This window comes from Rana temporaria, chromosome 3 (assembly GCF_905171775.1).
Source record: "Rana temporaria chromosome 3, aRanTem1.1, whole genome shotgun sequence".
In the NCBI taxonomy this organism is placed as follows: domain Eukaryota; kingdom Metazoa; phylum Chordata; class Amphibia; order Anura; family Ranidae; genus Rana; species Rana temporaria.
Genome location: NC_053491.1, coordinates 154,782,519 through 154,799,074, shown reverse-complemented (window position 1 = coordinate 154,799,074; position 16,556 = coordinate 154,782,519). Strand labels below are relative to the sequence as shown.

The 16,556-nt window shown below is 42.8% G+C and overlaps 1 protein-coding gene across 2 annotated transcripts in view; it reads left to right on the top strand.

Annotated features, from left to right (window-relative positions):
* The window catches only part of MAPK12 (mitogen-activated protein kinase 12), a 146,105-nt gene that overhangs the window by 104,889 nt on the left and 24,660 nt on the right, over positions 1-16,556 (top strand). The window contains exons 8-9 of one of the 2 annotated variants that reach the window (XM_040343681.1): positions 8,115-8,141; positions 14,684-14,755. In XM_040343681.1, coding sequence (XP_040199615.1) covers positions 8,115-8,141; positions 14,684-14,755 — 99 coding nt within the window. The remainder of the gene's footprint in view (positions 1-8,114; positions 8,142-14,683; positions 14,756-16,556) is intronic. The other variant, XM_040343682.1, reaches the window with a different exon arrangement.

Sequence of the window (16,556 nt, the reverse complement as noted above, 5' to 3'; positions counted from 1 at the left end):
GTCTGTCTGTCTGTCTGTGTCTCTCTCTCTCTCCGCGGTATTTCCTTCTCCAAGTCCTCCCTCCTGTGTCACGATCTTCATCTTCTCCACCCGGGCGGCGCAGCTGCACACTGTCCTCTCCCCTCCAGCTGCCGCCCGGGTGGGGTTTGTTCTGAGGTGGGGGGGGGGGGGTCTGTACAAATGGAGGGGTGGTTTATCCGGGGGTCTGTACTAATGGATGGGGGGGGTCTGTACTAATGGATGGGGGGGGGGTCTGTACTAATGGAGGTTTGTTCTGAGGGGGGGTCTGTACTAGTGAAAGGGGGTGGTGGTTTGTCCTGGGGGGCAGCAGTGTGTGTGGGCTTTTCTGCATTGCGTTTTATATAATGTATTGCAGGGATTTGTTGTTCCTCTATAGCTGCTGGTATTCCCCATTGCGCTGTATAATGTATTATTGCTGGGATTTGTAGTTCCTCTATAACAGGTCAGTGGTAATCTGCATTGCGCAGTATAATCATTATACAACGCAATGGAGAGTACCACCAGCTATAGAGGACTACAAATCCCAGCAACAGTACATTATACAGCGAAATGCAGAAGAACGCCATCTATGCTATTTTTTCCTGTAAAAGATAAATAAGTTAAACGATCATAACCGTTAAAGCTTAATGGAGCACAGATATATGTGTGGTGTGTGCGCGGCGAAGGGGGGGCGTCAAAATGCACCTTCACCTTAGTTGGCAAAAATCCTTGCACCGGCCCTGTATGTGTGTATACTCCCTGTACCCTTCCATTTAAAACCATAAACGATTTGAAAATAAAACACATGAACTAAAAAAAAAAATATGACAATTTTAAATGAACCCAAAACATTTTTTGTCTTTTAAGAAATCATTTGCATAAGATGCATTGTGGAGAGGATTTTCTCTGGGAGTCTGTGGTAGTCATAACAGTTTGACCCCTCTTTTCTATTCCGTTATTACAATTTGATATTTGAGGCAAAAATTTTCTCTACTGGCTTTTATCACACTTTATAAGCATTACATTCATACAGTAGGAAAAATAATTATTTGATCCCCTGCAGATTTTGTAAGTTTGCCCACTTACAAAGAAATAAAAGATCTATAGTTGTAAATGCGGTTCATGATCTTTAAATGGAAATTTGAAGAGATTTTGATGGATGAAAGAGTGCTCAAAGTTTTTCGCAACACTTAAAACTTCACACACATTAAAGAAAAGAAATCAAAACATTTTAACTGAGTTTTTAATAAGCTGCTACCAATGGTTTGTTTGACTAAAACAATGCACTTCACTTCTTTTGTCACAGTTCTCTGTGTGTTAAACTAGAAACTAAATGTAATAGTAGTAATTAATGTTCATCTTTGCAGTTTGCTTGTGTCAGGAGAAATTTGTTTTAAAGAAATAGTTGCGGAATAGATTGATGACTAACATAACAACACTCAGCATGTGTGCTGAATAAAGACAATATGAAGGTATAGCAGCATAATGGTAACCTAATGCACTGATGGAAATTCAGTTTAATAAATGAGGTGAACAAATGCTCAGAGCATTATATAAGGCAGTACAGTTGCATGAATAGGGAAGCTACAGTAACTATATCGAACCGGGGTTATGCTGAATGTAATATAGATTAAATTTTCTGTGGCCTATTATATAATCTTGACAACATAAACAACAGGTGGGCAACCACTTAAAAGTATTATTCAGGTATGTAATGTGAATTCCTACATAAATATGCATCAGTGTATAGTTCCTCACTTCCCGCAGTGATATACACAGTATGTCTATTGCCACTGTAAACTTGTTCTATGCCCTCGTCGCAGCTGCATTATTATCTCTATTATACATATGCTCACAATAACTCCATTTTTGAAGAACACGCCTACAAACACTTCTATTTCACTCCCACAACAAGTGTTTTTTTTATTTTTATTTTATTTTTTATTGAAATGTAGCAAAATAGTCTTTTCTGTTCGCAGGAATAAAGCACAAAAAATCTGATGCCCCTTGTTTTCTCTGAAAACAGCAGTACACAGAACATAACGCAATCAATGTGGTTGTGCTGATGAAAATACTGCAACACCTGTAAAGTTGCTGGTGACACATTACTGGTATAAAAATTTGATCCTTAACCACTTAAGACCCGCGCTATTGACAAAAGATGTCAACAGCGCGGTTCTCGGGTGTCTTTGGACGTCATTTGAAATGCATTACCCGCACGCACCACTGGGGGGCGCGCGGCGGGTAACCACTGTGCCGCCGCATCGCTGGGGAGCCGATGCGTGTACCTGGCGGCCGCGATGTCCGCCGGGTACACGCGATCGTCGGTGACACAGTCGGTAACAGCAGGGACGTGGAGCTCTGTATGTAAACACAGAGCTCCACGTGCTGTCAGAGGAGAGGAGACCGATCTGTGTCTCTTGTACATAGAGACACAGCATCGGTCACCCCCCTCCCCCCACACAGTTAGAACACACCCAGGCTACACATTTAACCCCTTCCTCACCCCCTAGTGTTAACCCCTTCCCTGCCAGTCACAGTTATACAGTAATTAGTGCATTTTTATAGCACTGATCGCTGTATAAATGTGAATGGTCCCAAATTTGTGTCGAAAGTGTCCGATACGTCCGCCGCAATATCGCAGTCCCAATAAAAATCGCAGATGGCCGCCATTACTAGTAAAAAAAAAAAAAAATAATGAAAAAAAATCATAATTCTGTTCCCCATTTTGTAGGCGCTATAACTTTTGCGCAAACCAGTCGCTTATTGCGATTTTTTTGTTTTGTTTACAAAAATACGTCGAAAAATACGTCTCGGCCTAAACTGAGAAAAAAAAATATTTTTTTTAAAAAAAAATTGGGATATTTATTATAGCAACAAGTAAAAAAAAATATGTATTTTTTTGAAATTGTCGCTCTTTTTTTGTTTATAGCGCAAAAAATAAAAACCGCAGAGGTGATCAAATACCACCAAAATAAAGCTCTATTTGTGGGGAAAAAAGGACGTCAATTTTGTTTGGGAGCCACGTCGCACGACCGCGCAAATGTCAGTTAAAGCGACGCAGTGCCGAAAGCTGAAATTTCGCCTGGGAACGAAGGGGGTTTATGTGCCCAGTAAGCAAGTGGTTAAACCTCTCAAACAAATTTTTTTTTTTTTTTTTATTTGCATCGTGACTGTGTATCGCCTGAGGCTTATCACTTCAGTGGGCTTATGTAAGGATTAATTATCACTTTTAATCACGGTTGTAGCTTAAACCTGTATGAGTAATATACTGTATGTATATACACACGCACGCAAATGAAGGCCAGTGTCCAGTTATAACATGCAATGTCTTAAAAAGTGGACTGTTCTTCAGCGATGGTTAAATTACCTTTGTCTGGAAAGCACCTTAAGACCCCTTTCACACTGAGCCGCCCATAGCTTTGGCGGTAAAACTCTGCAATGGAGCCGCTGTTTGGGGGCGGATTTTAGGCGCTATTTTTAACGCTATAGCGCCTGCAATACACTGTCGTTGTGAAAGGGGTCTTAGGCCTTAGGAATATCAGTGGCCGCTTAGCCTATTTCATCAATAGTTTTTTATTGATTTTTCAAATGTGTTACAAGAATGAAATAGAGGGTACATTCCATGTTTTCATATTGTCAAAACAAGTAAAGCTGCTTATAACCTCTATGGACGATGGGTCGATTTGTGTCCTGTGGGGAGGTGGGGGATAGAACTGAAACAATTAGTACCGGAGATGTTAAAGGGAAAGGTAATGGACTATGTCCACTATACCTCAAGGGACACAAGGATAAAAGAGATAAATTATAAACTACTTTCTGAGTGGTACTACGTTCCATCCAAGATACATAAAATGAATCACGATTTATCACCCTTGTGTTGGTGGGAATGTGGGAAGGAATGAACCCGTGCCCATATATGGTGGCAGTGCAGTTTGATCCAGCCATACTGGGTATAAGTAATGGATTTAATTAAAAGATTGATGGGACGGAGATAGAATTGGATCCCTGGAAATGTTTGTTTCATGCGACTGGGGGCTCGGAGTACAGAGCAGCACTTACTCCCTTCCTGTTGAATACAGCGAAAGCATTAATTCTGAAATATTGGAAAAGAAAGGAAATACCAATGATAAAGGACTGGTTTAGAGAGATGGATAGAACAAGGGTAATGGAAGAATTAATCCAAAGGGACGCAGAAACAAGATTTCAGGGTACCTGGAAGAAATGGCTAGAATTTAAATAGACCCCAATTTATTTGGGAACCATGGGGAACGGAGGTAGTGCTTAGGGGCTTGATCCTCGTTTTTTTCCTCGTTTAGCACAAGTTGTAGGTAACAGTATGGGGATAGAGAAATGAGGATCTCCTCCTCTCGGAAATAAAGATAGACACGGAAAGAGGGGCATAGAGTTGCTTTTATAGGGGTTATGAAAGACGCGTAAAGGAATATAAACATTTATTTTTATTAGTATTTTTGTTTGTTTTGCACAATTTGAAGGTGGATGGTAATGGGGATGGGGAGATGGGAACCTCCCCCCCCCCCCCCCGAAAGTAAGATAAACAGACATGGGTAAGCGGGGGTATAGATCTGGGGTAAAGTCACTCACATAAAGATATGTATATGTGTGTACTAGTACACACATACATCCATATGACTCCCCCCCCCCCCCCCCCCTTTCCTTTTTATAATTTTATTTTTTCTTTATGGAGGGGCGGGGAGGGGGATCTGCTCTATCCTTTTTCTCTTGTTTATTACTTAGATCCTAGACCCAGGAGAATTAAGGGCACATGCTGCGGCATAGATTCTTTTTTCAAATGCATATTAGAGGACAGATCCATCTATGTACCTATATGTATCCTCAATGTTTTTAGTTTTTTTTCCTTTATGTAGTTGTGTATTTTGTGACTGTTCAGTATTTTTATGGATGATTTGCAAATTGTTTTGCAAAGTATGTAAGATTTTTAATTGTAAAAAAAAACTCAAAACTATAAAAAAAAAAAGACCATTCAGTGGGCAGGGGTATCATTTAGACTTCAAGGAGCAGGTTTTATGGTACTCTCGGAGCTGACCCAGGAGCCCCAAACCTTTAAAGATTTTTTTCGGGCACCCTCTAGGTTCATATGTCAACTTGTACAACGGTACAATCTGATTAATGGCAGTGAGCCAAAAGGCTATGGTGGGCGAGGATTGAGACATATAATAGAAGTTTTATGCAAAAAAATAAAAAAAAATACTATATGAATAAAGGTTTGCACATTCTTACAAATACTTTCATTGTCAATATATCCCAGTATTGTCAATATATCCCAGTAAGCACCGCAAGGGATTACATATATTGGGTATCTGCATTAGGCAGCTGATGAAGGCCGTGACCTCTGACTAGAACTTCCTGATCGGAGTGCACTTCCACATCAAGTGAAAGAAAGTGCATCAGCCATGCCGCATCAGGAGCATAGTGCAGAGGGTAGTCTATTCAGCTTAAACAGTACACAGGGGGTAAAGTAGGACCTGTACAGCAATTTAGTCTGTATCACCTTGTCACGGGAGGAAATGACAGAGAGAACCTGAAGGGAAAGAATCTCCTGCCAGATGTCCTCCGTCAGTTCTGGGATGTCAGCTCTCCATCTACTGGCCATACTGCTGAGCCTATGAGTTGTAGAATGCAAGAGGGACCCATAATATGTTGAGACTAGTTTTGTCGTGAGAGAAGTCAGTAGGCGTTCTAGCGGAGAAAGTTAAACAACTATATTGCGTAGGTCGAACTGCGTTGCCGCAGTGTGGCGTTTCTGCAAAAAAAGGAAGTAGGCCGTGCGGGGTAAATTGTAATCTCTGCGGAATTCCTCAAAGGGACGGAACATGCTGTCCGAGAATAAATGCATAATTTGTTTTCACCCCCCTTTTAGACTAGAATCCCCCATCGGATCTGCGGAAGAATTCTGGTAAATTCAGGTTCCCCCAAAGTGGAGTACTGTACTAGGGGAGTCTGTAGTATTGTTGTTGGAGGGCTGCAATTTAGTGAGCCTAAAAATCCGTAGTGTCATTACTAGGATAGATGTACCCTTCCTTCCTTCCTTCCTTCCTTCCTTCCTTCCTTCCTTCCTTCCTTCCTTCCTTCCTTCCTTCCTTCCTTCCTTCCTTCCTTCCTTCCTTCCTTCCTTCCTTCCTTCCTTCCTTCCTTCCCTTCTTCCTTCCTTCCCTTCTTCCTTCCCTCCAAGTGACCTACGGTGAAGCAGATTCTGCAGGGACTCATAGGAGGTAAGTATAGCTGCCTCCAAGGCAGTGGCCGCATTGTTGGCTTCCGGATAAAACCACCAATGCGAATGGGCCAACTGCGAGGCAATATGTGAAGTGAAGGCATGGTAAGATCTTTTTAGTCTTAACCATGAGTTATATGCAGCTATTTTCAGGTGATTGAGCACTAGTAAAAAGAGCTACACCCCTTCCACTTCCAGTAAGCCTGTTTTCTGCTAGTGTCATTGGCTGATGGTTATCTTCTGTGTACTGAGTAAAGCTTACCTCTCCTTTTTTGATGGAGATTTTTCAGAAGAAAATCTCCAAAAATTCCATTTGGCGTATATTGATCTATGCAAAGGTTATCGCGTCTACAAACTATGGGATATTTTTATGGCTTTTTTTTTGCTATTAATGGCGGTGATCAGCGTTTTTTTTTTTTTATATGGGACTGCGACATTGCGGCCGACAAATTGGACGCTAAGTGATTCTTTTTTGTTGCCACCAGACCCGCTGATTGGCTCCCGCTGTGTCCAGTCACAGTGGTAGCTGGTCTCTGGCGCACGCGCGTGCCCCCGAGACCTAGAGGCGGAAACCACATACAGGAACGTTGTTTCGCGCAGCCGGGCCGCCCTGTCGCAGTATATGTGGGGCAGGTGGTCCGAAAGCGGTTAAATATCTGGGGGTTCAGTTTACTGATCAGTTTGAGACACTGTATTCTGCCAATTACCCTGCACTGTTGAATGTGGTGCGTAAAGACTTGCAGGAATTGGACAAGGGCGGCCTTGACATGGTTGGGTCAATATTAAAATGAATGTCCTCCCTGGGATGGGACCCGTTCCTCTAGATAAAAGCTTTTTTTTCGCTCAACCTCAGTTTGCTTGTCGGTTTTGTATGGAACGGTAAGAAGCTGTGTATAGCGATGACCATGCTTCAGCGTTCCAAGGAGGTAGGGGGTTTGGGACTCCCTGACATATAGCGCTATTACAGGGCCATCATTTTTCAACGCTTTTTAAATTGGCACTTCCACACTTATTCTAAACTGTGGGTCACCCTGGAGAAATGTTCATCGTTGTGGACAACAGATGGTTGTCCACAACTACCTCTCCAATGACGATTCACATTTTGCGTGTCTGGGACCGCATTAATCATAGGCTTATTATGGTTCCTCCCAGGAGAATGCAAAGGCCTTTTTTTTGGGCCTTGGGCTGCAGATGGCAACCCCAGCTGTGGTCAATTTTTAGAAGACAGTAAGTTAATTCTGTAGACCCTTAGATGTGTGTTTATGTAATACAATTGCAGGTAAGAGCACTCCAGCAGGGCACAGAAGCGCAGAGTGGTGCTATAACGAAGGTATTTGGCACAATTCTATTACAGAAACACACACATTGTACGTTATATTCTACTGTAGTAGAATGGATTATAGGATTTTACAAGCATTTTTACTCGGTTCACGCTGGGGATTGCTGTCAGGCAGGGAGAGAGGGGAGCGAAGACGGCACATTACATGGTCTTTTGTTGCCAAAATTATTATAAGACCCGGGCTTTTTTTTCAGGGAAACACGGTATTTGTTGGAAATGAGCACATGTGCCTAACTGGGAGGAGTGGATTAGGAAAGTGAATGGGATCATGGAAGCTGAGGGGTGAGTGGTAATGTGTATTGACAGGCTCAAACGCTTTGCCAGTATTTGGGCGGCTTGGCGGGAATACACCCCTGACCCCCGCTCAGATCTTGTTTAGCCTGGATATTGCTTTGTTGGAACTAGCAGAGCCTTCGTTGAAGGTATCTACTTAAACTAAGCAGCCAGTACCTGAGTCAGGTTCTTTTAAATTTTTGTTTCTTTAGCAGCCTGTACAAGTTCATATTTTTCATTTCTTTTCAGACATACCAACTGATGTGGGCGATTACGGTAACAATATACTCCTCAAGAGTGTTTTCCTAGTCATGTATTATGTTACCTGGTTACTGTTTTGTGTTCACGTTTTCTTCTACGTGGTTTAACGTGCAATATCTATTGCAACAGACTGACCTACTGTTCTGCCAAGTGAGTGAGGCCTTCTCCCTATATATGCTCATTAATCCTTGGTGTGGCGACTTGTTGGAGGGGTTTTAATAGAGGTTCAGGGTACGCCCCCCCTCCCAACACGAGCCTGAAGGGCTGTTTTTGCAGTTGCTTCAGTAATATGACCACCTTTGACAGATTGGATCAGCTCTTGGGCCTATGTGTCAGGACTACTATATGGCTCGGTCGGTCTGTTCACTTTAGGGCTGCCTCTAGATTATTAAAGGGTCAGCCTTCATGTTATCTTGTTTTATTTATTTTGTTTTGTACCTTTTTGTACTTTTTATACCTTTGTGCGCTTTTAGGGTTTGTGCACACTGCAGCTCAAAGAAGCTGCTCCTACAGGCTTTTGAGCTCTCGGAAAGAAAACACCTTTTGTACAAGATGTATTATTACATTATGATTACACTTTGTTTCTGTACTGTTTGATACCGTTCTTTATTGAACATTTTTAATATCGCCACCAAACTCAAGTTTTTGAGCCCAAAAACACGTGAAAAAGCTCTAGAAGACCAAACATGAGAAGGGTTTGTGAAAAAAAACACTTGTGCTCAATGGAGCTCAAAGATGCTCAATAAAAACATGCAAAAGAGCACAAGAAAAGCACAAGCTTCGTCAAGCTGAAATAAAGCTCAAATGCCTGGGGGGAAAAAGCAGCTTATTTTTGCGCTGCAGTGTACATGAGCCCATACATTTCATTTGTTTTCATGGCCAAAACTATGGCAGTGTTCATTATATGTTCCTTTTGTCTTAAAGTGATACTAAAAACTTATTTTAAACTAATAAAAAAGAAACTTGTTATTCTTGCCTGCTCTGTACAGTAGTTTTGCACAGAGCAGCCCAGATCCTTCTCTATTTGGGTCCCTCTTCGGTGCTCCCAGCCCCTCCTGTTCAGTGCCCCCACAGCAAGCTTGCTTCTGCTTTTACAATCGGTTTAAATAAAGATTACAAAGAAAAAAAAGAATCAGGTTTTGGCCTGTAATGTTGATTTGTGCACTTGGATGCCTAAGCATATTGCCGTGTGTTTTTATTTTTTATTTTTATTTTTTTGTGGTACGCACATGCCTTAACTTGGAGTAGCCTGCATCAAAATGCTTTGTCTCCAGCCTGAGTTCCCTCAAAATGCCCATACCTGCATAAACCTTACCTGTACACTCTCCCTTCGAGCTTGTTTTGTATGGGGACTAGCCTTACCCTTTTGTCCCTCCTAAGGCCCCATTCACACCTGAGCGTAGCATTTTCAGGCAGAAAGTTGCGTGATTTTACAGGGATTTTGTACAGGTCAAAAGGTCACCAGGCGCAGGGAAAGATATTCTAATAATACAAAGTGGATAAGAAGATTTATGACAGATACGAGAGGAGCAGGAGCAGGGGGGGTGGGAGGTGCAGCTACAAGCAGGAAGGTGGGAGGAAGACAAAACGCATGCGGCTGTCGGAATCGCGCATATAGACCACGATGTCAGGGGCTCAGCAGCCATGATTATCGTTGTCTGTTTAAGGGAGGGGAGGGTATAGCCAGGCAGAATCGGCCAGGTTTTTTTAGGGTATATAGGGGGGCCAAATGACATGACACAGCACACGCACGGTTTCATATAACTTTAAGGAAACAGAATCGGGTTGTGGTTTTTTTCTTCTTTTTTGGGGGGAGTTAACAAACTCTTTAAGGCCAACTCAATAAAGTATTCCTTGCATGGGGCTGTGCCTTCACTGGGGTTAATTGCTAATATTTTGATCTAAGGGGACAATCAAAGAAAATATATTTAACCCGATCCTTCGCCTGTAACCCCACGCTCTAATGGTCTAGGGTCCTAGACCGTTAAAGCGTGCAGAATGGGCACAGCCTCACTGCAAGGAATATTATATTAACAATTTCTATGGAAGATGATTCTTTTTTCAAGGACCCAGTGGACAGGTTGGATGCTCTCTTTAAAGAGGAAGTTAAGTGCTACACGTTACTTTTACCTATAGGTAAGCCTTATTATATATATATATATATATATATATATATATATATATATATATATATATATATATATATATATATATATATATATATATATATATATATACACACACCGTTTAGGAGATATTTACATTGCATGCTGCCAGTGACCTCACAGGCGAATGCACGCTAAAGGAATGGCCAGCCGTTCTGTAATTGACATGCGCGGGAGTAACTTTGTCGAGGCTCCGGACAGTCAGAGCCGTTGTCCGCAAACTCTGAAGCAAGACGGGGTAAGATGGGAGCCCGCTACAGCGTTGAGATAAGGGCGCGGGAGGGCTTCATTTTAAGTTTAACATAATATGCTAGTATGCAATGCATACTACTAGCACATTATGCCTTTACCTTGCAGGGTGTAAAACAAAGCAACAACAAAAAAAGTCCAGTGGTGTACAACCGCTTTAAGGCCCTGTGCTCTCTGGTAAGTCCCACCATGCAATCTGCTGTTGCAATGATGGCCGCTTGCCAGGCCCTTGCTGTCCAGACTAAGCACATGGCACGAGACCCTGGCTCCATTTTGATGGAACACTTTAAGAACCACCTGGAGCTTTGACTTTACACTACTACGTGGGTGTATTTGCGATACTTGTCCACAATGAGCCCCCAGGCCCAGAACTTTTGCAAGAAGCACCTTGAGAAGATTCCGATTGAGGAAGAGTGCCTATTTCATACACCTTGGGCAAGTTCATCAAGGATAACGCTGGAAAAAGTTCTCTCCCTTTTCTATAACATTGGATCACACTCCAGCAAGTAGATTGTCAGCTTCTAAGACTAGGAAAATTACCTTTTAGCACTCCTGGCCTCAAGTTCAAAGGCCTAGAGCACATTTCCATTGGATCTCCAAACCAGCTGAGTCTGGGTCCAAGCCCTATTTCCAATGAAGAGGTGCCCTCAATTGTCAGACATATAGGGGGGTGTCTATCAGGCCATCTCGTGCCAAGAAATCTCAGACCTTTGGGTCTAGAGCAGGGGTGTCGAACTCAATTTCATTGTGGGCCGCATCCGCATTATGATTGCCCTCAAAAGGGCCGGTTGTATCTGTAAGATTAGATGTCCAGCAAATCCCCTCCCCTTACATTAGATGTCAAGAGCCACCCCACCATCAGAAGTTGAGTCCCCCACTCTCCCTTACATCACAGTGCACCCCCCTTTCCTTATGCTGCTGCTGGGAAGAAGCTGGATGCATTGCTTGAAAGCAGAAAGTAAGGGTTTGCAGTAGGACCAGAGGAGGGCTGGAGCTCTCCTGCAGTTGCAGGAGAGGTGCGAGGGACACATGAAATGGCCTGGAGGGCCGGATTCGGCCCGCGGGCCTTGTGTTTGACACCTGTGGTCTAGAGTGACAGTTTCAGGGGCTTCAAACGAAAGTTTCAGATACTGCCTCCCCTTGCTTCATGCTTTTGAATTTGCTATTTTTCCCACCAAGATGGATGCATCTCCACTCAATGACTTCTTTCATAGAAGGTTGATACACCAGTTCTGGAAAGAAACCATTCCAAGCTTTGAAACCAAACCTGTTCCTGAAGTAAATGGAGGCATTCAGCCCATTCTGCATCTAAAAACTGCACTTGTTCCTGCAACTTCAAAAGTTCTGCATTGAATCGGCAAAGTCGATAATTACCTTCCTTTTTCCAGATCTGGCCTCTTTGGGCATCAGGAATGTTCCTGTCAAGCTCCTGTCCCTTCAATCATGTGCACAGACCTTTTGATCCCATAGCCAGCCTTTATTTCATGCCTGCAGTAGTACACCCATTTTCACTCCAAATTGTTAAAACTCGACATTCTGGCTGTGTGGAACAAACTGACTTGTACGCTGGAGTCAGCAGACCCTTTCCCTCAAAGAATTGGAAACCTGTTTTACGACAGATGCCAGCCTGTCCTAGATGCCCTCTTGGTGCAGGGGACTTTGGAAGTGGCCTGTGTTCACTTCAACATTCTGATATGCAGGGAAATATCTCTTCAACACTGGACTTATCGGCTGCGAGGTCCCCTGACCAGAATCCTGTCAGACAATGTCACAGCGGTGGTCTATAACTATTAAGGTAAAACCAGAAGTCATAGCTGCTCAGGCTGGTCTTGTGCCCCTTTTAGGTAGAACTGCCTGTTGCAGCGCTATCTGCCATCTACATGCAAGGAGTGGGCAGGCAGACTTCATAGATCTTTAGTTTTTGGATCCACAGAAATGGGCTCTCCTACCCGTTTCTCAGTTTCTGGCTTTAACGTCATGACAGTTGAAGTCCAGGTCCTGAGGGACAGAGGTCTGTCAGATTTGGTCATTCCTACCCTCCTGAAGACAAGGAAGTCAACTTCTCGCAAATACTACCATCGCACCTTGAAGGCCTACTTTGCAAGGTGACCGGCTAGGAGATGTCCTAGGAAGCCCTTTGAGGGATGTCTCGCGTCATTTCCCCAGTCTAGACTGGGCCAGCATTTGAGTTCCTCCAAGGGGTGAATCTTTGCCCTAACTATTCTGTTTCAAAAACTGTTGCAAATTCTATTTAAAAATGCACCTTTTCTAATTGGTGAAGGGTGCGGGGAAAAGTTCCCTGGAGCACTGTTACCACAGGGGATGGTGGTGTGGGGGCTGCTGCATCAGTAACATGTTATAACCTGAATACGTCATCGCCTTGATGCCTTTTTTATTTTTTAATATATATATATATATATATATATATATATTTTTTTTTTTTTTGCAAAATTCTGTTAAGGAAAGGATATTCCTATTCCATTCCTGATTTATTTTTTTTAACCACTAGCCACCGCAGTTATGGCTGCGTGGATCCCCATAGCTGTACGTCGGCTCGTACACCGCGATTTGTGGGCACACGCATGCCAATTTGGCCAGCGGGCCTACCTATTCATTCGGCCGATAGTTTTGATGTCCACTGCCGCCCTTGATCTTTCCCCGCTGTGAGAGAGAGGGGATCTGCCATAGTGAACAAGGTAAATTTCCGTTATCACAGAGATCCCGTCTTTCTGCTAGGCAGGAAGATGGATCTTTGTGTTGTCCCAGGCAGTTCCCCCCCCCCCCCCCATACACACACGCTGAGGGAAACAGTTAACCTCTTAATCGCCCCTGATGTTAACCCCTTCCCTGCCATTGCTATTAGTACAATGTCAGTACAAATATATTGAGCACTGATCACTGTAATGTTACTGGTTCCCAAAAAAGTGTCAAAATTGTCAGGTGTCCGATCTGTCCACCGCAGTGTTGCAGCCCTGTTAAAAATCGCTGCTCATCACCATTACTAGGAAAAAAAAAAATAACCATGCCAGAACTGGTGTATCAATATCCCCTATTTTGTTGATGCTATAACTTGCGCAAACCAATCAACGCTTTTTGGGATTTTTTTTTTTTTTTTTTTTTTTACCGAAAATATGTAGCAGAATACAAATTGACCTAAATTAGATTTTTAAAAAAACTATTTTGGGTGTCTTTTTATAGCAGAAAGGTTTGTTTTCAAGGTTTTTTTTACCTTAATGCATTCTATGCATAAGGTGAAAAACCTTGTGTGCTGCAGCTGCCACCCCTTTTTTCTTACCATAACCCGTTTGTTCCAGCAACGCGCACAAGTCCAGTGGCTCCAGTCGCTGTCTCTGTCCTCATTGGATAGATTGATAGCAGGAGCCATTGGCTCAGGCGGCTGTCAATCAAATCCAGTGACATGAGAGCAGGGGGGGGCGGGGGTCCTGTCTGTGTCAATGGACGCAGCAGCAGGACTCGTGAACGCGCCCCACGTGGGTGTTCCCATGGAAGTCGGCTCTCTGTGGGAGAACCAGATAAAGAGGAGGGGCCAGGAGCAGCGGCGGGGCACCCCGAGGAAGAGGATCGGTTCTGCTCTGTGAAAAACCCTTGCACAAAGCAGGCAAGTATAACATGTTTGTTTGTTTTTGTTTTTTAAACAAAACTTTACAATCACTTTAACTGAATCCTGTGTCTCTTAATGAACATTGGAGGGAAAAAAATTACGATGAGTACAAAACTCCTGTTTTTGCGGCTTTCAGATGAAATGTGGTTATTAGGACCTTTTGTATAGGATAAATTTGGTGACTTTCTTTTTTGGCAAGGGTTGTCACAATGAGGTTCTGGATATGACTACACATAGAGGTGCCTTCATAAAATGTATGTGATCTCACAATGCTTGAATGAATTTCCTCTTGATGCTTTAGATTTTTTTCGAATAGTCCATGTTTTGGTAGGTTCATTGACTTTTTTTCTTTGGCCTACTAAATGTTTATATGTACGTACATTCATATATCATTTTCTAATTTATTTTGTATAGTTTTGCTTTGTTTCCTACCCTCTTTATTTACATTGAATTACAAATGCATTTATTTTAGAATAATGTACTGCATTGTTTAACTAACTATTTTTTTTTTTTTCTTATAGTGGACATATGGTCTGTTGGCTGTATCATGGCAGAAATGTATACTGGGCGTCCACTCTTCAAGGGTAATGACCGTATCCTTGTTTAATATTTTTTCTAAACTTTTTAATTTACTGACTGGAATTCCAACATGTTTGATGTATTGGTTTCAGTTTATTCAATCTATAATCAGAATTGAAAATTAAACCTTGAGTTGAATACAGAGTTCACAAGCTTACCTGCTCAGTAATTTTGTATACAAACATTACTAACAAAAGCAATTTAATTAGGTAAACTGAATTTTTTTAGCACTAATTAATTATTTGTTTACAGTCACTGAACATCATTGATGCCTGCCATGGAAGTGTGATTTGAGTTGGTTATACAGGAAGTAGAAAGGAAATTGCACAGCACAAACTTGGCCTCCTCCCTGTTTTCACAAATGCGGTGTAGAGAGCAGCTCGGTTGGCTCTGAGGAAAAGGTTATCCCTCGAAACGTGTTGGCCAATTGGATCTTCAGTGGTCCTGCCACACGCTATGATGTACTATAGACTGTATTGTGCTGTTCTTTGTGATGAGCTCTAATGGAACTGTCATTTTGTGAGAATAATGCTTAGCACTTTTTATAATAAAGCTATATTTTTTGGATAATGCACTAGGTCTGTGCGCCCTCTGTTTTGTTTTGTGGTATTAGAGGATCTCAGCGGGACAATGCTGGATCCACTTGCTGGGTGAGTATCTGAAATGTGCATATACCACCATCAGGTAAGCTGGCCAAAGAACAGGGAGGTTGGCCAAAGTTCCTAATTCAACGCACCTTTTATTTTGCTAGTAGTAGTAATCTGTTTATGGAGTAGTATAAAAACTGTTGCTGGGATTGCTGCTACAGGAAAATGTGAGAGGACAACTGATTGCTTATTGATGAAAATTAGAATAATGTTAGTTGTAAGTAAAAGTAAAACGAATAAAATAACCCATTTTATCTTGCGTCCGCGATATCACCAAAAATGATGGTGCCCAAAAATCACCACAGGTGATGCTTTAAAAGCAGTTATAGCTCATCAATTTGGACTTGGCTAGGATCTCTTGTGCTAGAATTGTTCTCACGCTGACGTTCGTGGCAATATATCACATGTGTAGTGTGACTACGGTTTACATAAGCACCCTAGAAATGTGTTTGCGCTTGTGGCAACCAGAGTTTTGGCAATTTTTTATTTATTTTTTACATTTTTTTTTTTATTTTTTTTTTTTGTGCTTGCTATCACAAGGGGTTAATAAACCCCTATGTCGCATGTGTCAAACACAGGGCCGTGGGCCGAATCCGGCCTTCCAGGCCATTTCATGTGGCCAGAGCCCTCCTCGGTCCTCCAGACCCCTACTTTTCTGCGTTCAAGCAATGCATCCAGCTTCTTCCCAGCGGCAGCATAAGGAAAGGGGGGTGCACTGTGATGAGTGGGGGACTAACTTCTGATGGTGGGGTGGCTCTTGACATCTAATGTAAGTGGAGGGGGATGCACTGGACAACTAATCTTGCAGATACAACCGGCCCTTTTGATAGCATTGAGCAGATGACAGGTCTAATGGACCCCAATGTCTCCCCTGCCCATTACACATCTAACCACGCACAGATCTGTTTTGGGTAGATGTGTCTCCTGGCTGTACTGACCAGGAAAGTGACCTCACTTCCGGGTTCACTTGTGAGATTGAGGTATGGTTTTGCCTTGGTCTCACTGCAGTCTCTCTCTCCCCCTGTCGGTGGATGTGTTACCGGGTGTCAGTAGGCACCGGACAGCCCGGGAACCACAGGAGGGGCGGGGGGGGCAGCAATGGAGCTGCTGCATCACTTTCACTTTGAAGCCAGTCGCCGACGCTACAAAATCGTTGGCTTGTGATCAA